The 6740-nt window shown below is 44.4% G+C and overlaps 1 protein-coding gene across 1 annotated transcript in view; it reads left to right on the top strand.

Annotated features, from left to right (window-relative positions):
* Positions 1–4713: 4713 nt before the first annotated feature.
* Positions 4714–6740, top strand: part of ntm (neurotrimin) — a 358272-nt gene continuing 356245 nt past the window's right edge. The window contains exon 1 of the mRNA XM_006800517.3: positions 4714–4913. Coding sequence (XP_006800580.1) covers positions 4853–4913 — 61 coding nt within the window. The 5' untranslated portion in view covers positions 4714–4852. The remainder of the gene's footprint in view (positions 4914–6740) is intronic.

The raw sequence follows: 6740 nt of genomic DNA, 5'->3' as shown, positions 1-6740 counted from the left end.
GTGATACACACTTGTTCTAATGTGCTTGATGCCCCTTTCCTTCAGGAAATCAGCAAAGGCAGATGAAGTGAATTGTGGTCCATTATCTGTCGTAAGCTCACAAGGGTTTCCCTCCCGTGCAAAAACTGAAGACAAGAACCTAATAACAGTGTCTGTAGTAGCTGATGAAGTAAAGGCTACTTCTGGCCATTTGCTGAAGTAATCGACCAGTGTGATAGCAAACCTGCAGTCCTGCGACCCACGGTCAAAAGGTCCAACAATGTCAATGGCCACATGCTGAAAGGGACCATCTGGAAACTGAACCGGCTGTAAGGGAGCAGGAGCAGTTTTGGCCGTTTTGTCACACGATTGACAGACTGAGCACGATGACAGAATCGCATGGACTTGAGTATCCATGCATGGCCACCAGTAAAGCTCTCTGAGCCGCTGCTTTCTGCGAACTATGCCCTGGTGACCTTCGTGTGCGAGGCATATCACCTTTTCTCGCAGGGACCTTGGGACCACCAGACGTGTCCCCCGGAAAACCAACGGTGATTCCACAGCAAGTTCATGTCGCACCAGGAAATACGGCTGCATCTCAGGTGGGAGAGACCTTTTCACCTTAGGCCAGCCTGAGTGGATAACCTGTCGCAGCAGAGAAAGGTCAGGGCAGTCCTCACATTCAGTTTTAAAATCCGCTAACGGTGTCGCTGTCAAGAGAGGAGAAACTTCAGCTATCTCCAAGAGAAGGTCTTTTTCAGCATCAATGTCAGTGTTGGAGTACGTCAGGGGAACCCGTGAGAGGCAGTCTGCGATGACATTCTGAACACCAGGACGGTACTGCACATCGTACTGAAAACACATCAACCTTGCAGACCATCGTGCGATTCTCATGCCCGCTCTGTTCATACCTTTGGTGCTGAGAAGGGTAGTAAGAGCTTGGTGGTCAGTACGAAGCGTGAACCTGCGGCCCCATACATATGTACGCCATCTTTCCACCGCCCAGACACAGGCTAACGCCTCCTTTTCTGTGGTGGAGTACTTTCTTTCAGCAGGAGACAGTGTTCGGGAGGCGAACGCCACAACCCGCTCCACTTGATCTGGATGTAACTGTGTCAACACAGCGCCTAGCCCGTAGTCTGATGCGTCTGTGGTGATAAAAGCAGGTAAGTCAGGGTTATAGACGGCAAGTGCAGGACTTTCCAGAAGGAGTTTTTTCAGGTTACTGAAGCTCTCATGTGCTGCCTCGTTCCACTGGAGTTCAACTTTCATGTCTGTTTTCAGCAACTGTCGCAGTGGCTCCACCAGTGTAGCATAATCTGGAATAAATTTACTGAACCAGGATGACAAACCCAGGAACGAGCGCAATGCAGCCATATCCTTTGGAGCAGGAGCCTCAGCAATAGCAGTAAGGTGATGTTGGCTTGGACGTAGGCCTTCCTTTGAGATTACATGGCCCAGGAATGTAATGTGTGACTGGCAGAAGGAACTTTTCCCAGCATTAATCTGCAGGCCGACGTCTCTGAGACGTTGGAGGACAGCTTGCAGGCATGTATCATGCGCCTCCTTTGATGTTCCGTAGACGATGATGTCGTCCAAGTAGTTGCGAACACCAGGCAGATCTTTCAGGACCGTTTGCATCATTTTCTGGAAAGCCGAAGGTGCTGATGCTAGGCCAAATGGAACACGTGTGAACTGGAACAGTCCCTCATGAGTGATGAAAGCAGCCAGCTTGCGGCTCTCCGGATGCAAAGGTAATTGGTGGTATGCTGAGCTCAGGTCAATCTGGCTGTAGTGAGTGGCACCCGCCAACTCAGAAAACAGATCCTCCATATGAGGAAGAGGATGGCAGTCAGCAATGATGCTCTTATTGGGTTCACGAAGGTCAACACACAGTCTCAACTCCCTTTTGCGCTTCCGGGCCACGACCAGAGGACTCACCCACTCAGCTGCATCGATCCTTTCAATTATGCCAGCTTTGAGTAAGCGAGAGAGTTCCGCTGATACCTCTGTACGTACACTTAATGGCAGGCGTCTCAGCTTTTGACGTACAGGCTGCACACTGTTGTTTACCTGTACTTTATGGATGAACCCTTTAACACATCCAAGTTGAGCTGGTGGAATAGGATCAACATTGTATACAGCAGACTTCCGGTTAGTAGAATCCAGCTCATCTGCAGTTTCTTCCTGAATGCGGTCCACTTTGCCTCCGACGATGCAGACGTTCAGTGCTCTAATGAGGTCGAGGCCTAATAGCGGGGAACCAGCTTTGACAATGTAGAAGGAAGCAGGAACTTTTTCATTCTGTGCATGCAGTGCAACTGATGCAGGCAGACAACCCATCACAGGTAACTCATCTTTAGCATAAGTAACTAGTTTGACTTTAGGTCGCACCAGTGAACAGTCTGCGAAATACTGTCTGTAGATAGTTTCCGGCAGAATAGACACAGAAGCTCCAGTGTCTACTATCAGCTCTACCATCTTAGAACCACCTTGTACAGTTTCAATGTCGACAGTGCAGGTAAGCTTATCTTGAATAGCTGCCATCATTTTAGCATCTTGCACGCACAGTACTGCCAATTCTGGAACCACTACTTCTCTCACTTCACTGACTGACGACTTACATACCTTGGCAAAATGTCCCTTTTTCCCGCAGTTGTTGCATTTTGAAGAAGCAGCTGGGCAGTTTTTATCATTAGCTAAGTGCTTGTGAGAACCACACCTGAAGCACTTCCGCTGCTGCTGCTTTGAACCTCCCCGTTTGCGTTGGTCTGGAGTGCAGCCTTTAGCAGGGCGAGGTCCTCTCTTCTGGTGAGAGTGGAAATTTGGCGCGTCGACTGTCTGAACAGGCGCGGTCGGAAACGAGCCGGGTGTGGAGAGTAGAGTAGCGTTTTTGACTGCTGCTTCCACCTGGCCTGCAATAGTTAGAGCCTTATCCAGTGTGAGATCGTCCTCCAGTAACAGTTTGTCTTTGACAGCGCTGAGATGAGCGTTGGAGATTAATTGATCTCTTATCATTTCACTTTCCATTTGTCCAAAGTTACAAGATGAAGCTAACGCTCTCAGAGCCACCACATACTGAGAAACAGTCTCATCCGCTCGTTGAATACGCTGTCTGAATGTATGACGGCACGCCACGACATTCACTTTCGGCACAAAGTGCTTCTCCAGTGCGCTCATGGCGTCAGCATATGTATCACCTTGCTCCGGTAACGTGTAGAATAACCGCTGTCCCTCCGGGCCCAAGCAGTGTAGCAAAACAGCGCGTTTCCTAGCATCCGGCCATGCGTCTCCCGTGGCATTGATTACTAGCATGTAATTGTCGAATATTTTCCGCCATGTAGTAAATGGAATCGGCGGCTCACCCACATGTGGAAGAAAAGATGGTGGACTCGGAACTGATGCACTCATCCTCGTCGCCAATTTGTGGTGTTTCGACAGAAGAACGGAGATGGCTTGGTTTAGAATGGAACGTGTATTCAGCAGTAGTTAGCCATCCAAAAATGTATCACCATACACTTCTCTTCTTCTATCCTTCTATCACTATTAGTCACAGAGCCCCCTACTGGTAACTGAGTATATGTTCATATACAGTCCCCCTTGTAAAGCAATCCTTCACCATCTTAGCAGTGTATGTAAACATAACACACCTTAACTTTTGACTCACTCTATTTACAGGTGTCAAAGGAACTTGTTGTTTTGGTTTCAGTCATTTTTTAATTGAGACATAAACTTGATTTGGGCTTAAAGGTTTTAGATTAGTTACTGAGTAATGAAAGCAATGCTTATTTTCTGTGTAAGGAGACAAATGCATGATTCTGCATAACCTGTTAAAAAAACATTGTCCTTGAAAACTGAGTTCAAAAATTTGCAAAAACAAAAGCACCCCCCTGAAAAAAAAATTGTGCTTGTGCACTGACACTACTCTCCAATTTGCTTTTAATGTAATTTTTAAAACCTTTTTGGCATGCAGAGGTGAACAGGAAACTACATTGTTTAATTTCTTTCTTTCATGTTCAGTCCTAAATGAAGTGCTTCGCTGCAGTAATATGCAGTAATAGCATACAGACTCTTGAATGCAGATTTTGAACATCTCTGAGGTCAAGAATCAGCTAGACCAGAACAGATAACCCTAAGTGTGCGATCCCTTCTCTGCATCATTTATTTTTGAGAAATGATCACACTAACTAGACAACTAACTAGACAAATTAAAGTTCTAGTCGACATGTTAGGGATCTAAAACCAAGTCTGATATGAATATTGCTCACGATTAAATGTTTGTTTAAGGCTGCATATATTACTCTACCTGTTGCAAATAATACAGATAATACATTTGATACTGGGCACCAATGAAAAAATATACACTGAAAAAACTAAAATGAAGACTGCGGGTATTTCACAGACGTTGTTGTTTCTCTTCGTTCTTTCATTTTCAGAAATATTGCGGGAAAAAACAGTAAATAAGTAATCAGTAAAATATTGCTGTGGTAATGGCTACTTAAAACCAGAACCTTTAAATGACTTACTCAAGGGCCCAGCTTGAAGCTAGCGACATACAACCTGACTACAACAGGAAGCATGTTGATGACTGCTTCAGTTTAAAAGCACCAGACCCGCCACCTCCCTATTTGTGCGCTTAAACACGTACACGCAATCGGATGTGGTTTCTGTACTTACTGCTAGCTTCCCGTTAGCACCGCTGCCAATAACTAGTGGAAGGAGGAGGGACTCTGTGGACCGCTGCGTTGGCGGATGCTTTACAGTCAGACGGGGAGACTGAGGACTTGGAGACAAAACACTTTTCTGGATTTTGAAGGACTTGTTGGTTAATTACCTCAGACGACAGCACAAGCATAGAAAAAGATCGATAAATATGGTGAATCCTGTGTTCTGGGCTATGCTGGTCTGCATGACCGTCCTGCTGATTGAGCAAGGTAAGTGATAGATTTTTTTCATTCTTGACGCACTTGTTATCGCTATCTTGGAATCCGTTTGTACCGGATAGTTTGTTAATGTATTAAGTGCCCTATTCATGACGGTGTCTGCTCCTGCGTTTGACTCCTTAATGCTTGCAATCTCGGCTCAGCAGCTTAAATTAAGCGATTACTGAAGCGCCGTTGAGCTTTCTTGGTGGTAGTGACTAGACTCTGTAAGTGTTTCAGGGGTTACTCTGAACGTGTCTTTACAGCTGCATCCCCTTTTCTTGCGTAAAAGTTCGTCATACCAAGGTAATTCTGAGCAGTAGTTGGGCTCTGTCTGTATGTATATATATATGCACCTAACAGAAAAGGAAAAAAAAAAAAAATCATGATCTTTTCTGAAGGCTGGGTTTCAGTCACACAGCTCTTTATTTTTATGCACCCGCAAATCGCAATTTAGCGCTCGTGGCTCCTGGGGATGTGGATCATTTTGACGCATGTCAGATCATGGCAAAGGTGAAGTTCTGGCTGCAAAGTATTAATGGCCAGTGATTAGGTATTAGTTCTTAATCCACATTGACTGTGTTGTCCGGTCATGCAAGTTAAGCCATGTATTCTCTGCGCAGGCAAAGGGGCTTCGGTGTTGGAAGGTAGAGCAGTGAAGCAGCTCAGGCTTTCCCATCCTGTTTCCACCTGACATGAATGATTCAGACCAGTAACTGAATTGTACATAGACAGAGGTATGTTTAAAAGATACAAATAAAAGGTACCTCAGTAAAATAAAGTCTGCTTTTATCAGTGCTCATTCCCAATAAACATGTTACGTCTTTCCTTTTGTTAGTGTTTGAGCTCCATTATCAGTTTAAATTGAGGATGGGACTGGGACACACATACAGTGGGGAAAAGTAAATATCCAACCACTTTGCTAAGTAAATAAAGATGCTATTCACATGAAATTTTCACCATATGTTGGTAACAACCATCCAATCCACACATGGAAATGGAAAAGGGCCTGGTTCTTTTCTGCTCTGATTACTCAAAGCACCTTATACAATTTGCCTAATTCGCCCATTCTTGCAAGCACTTTTTTCTATGCTTTTTCTATCTAACGTCCACACACATTTATACTCCGATGGATTTAAAAGCAACTTGGAGAAATCATCTTGCTCAATGATATTTAGTATGCAGACTGCAGCAGCCAGGGATCGAACCACCAACCTTACAATTAGTAGATGACCAAGAAATCAAACGATTGCTGTCCATAAATTAGGTAATGTGTAATAATGAGAACTGACACAGGTGAAAAGTACTGAACATGATTACTAAAATGTGTTTAATGCTTTGTACGAAAGCCTTTGTTGGTGATGGTAGCTTCAAGTTGCCTCTTGTATGGAAAAACTAGTGGCATACATTGGTCAGTTGTGAATTTGACCCATTTTCCATGCAGTCTTCTAAACCTGAAGGTTCTGTGGGCCCCCTTGGTGAGCACTGATGTTTTGTTCTTTACATGGATTTTCAATTGGATTCAGGTCAAATGACTGGCTGGGCCATTTGATCAGCTTTATAATATTTCTTTGAAACACATTGAGAGTTTCCTTAGGTCTGTGTTTGGGGTCATTCTTGTGCTGAAACATCTTCATCATCCTGGTAGATGGCAGCAGATTTTTATCAAGAATGTCTCAGTACATTTTTCCATTCATTCCCCCTTCAATTGTATGAAGCATGCCAGTGCTGTTTGCTGAAAAACAGACCCACACTTTGATTTTTCCACCCCCAAACTTCACTTATGTTTTTTTTCTTCTGCTTCATACTAAGGCACATTGAAAAATTAAAGAAACAAGT

This window comes from Neolamprologus brichardi, chromosome 10, assembly GCF_056152115.1.
Source record: "Neolamprologus brichardi isolate AB-2024 chromosome 10, ASM5615211v1, whole genome shotgun sequence".
Classification (NCBI taxonomy): domain Eukaryota; kingdom Metazoa; phylum Chordata; class Actinopteri; order Cichliformes; family Cichlidae; genus Neolamprologus; species Neolamprologus brichardi.
Note: the sequence above shows the minus strand (reverse complement) of the source record. Positions and strands in the feature narration are given on the sequence as shown.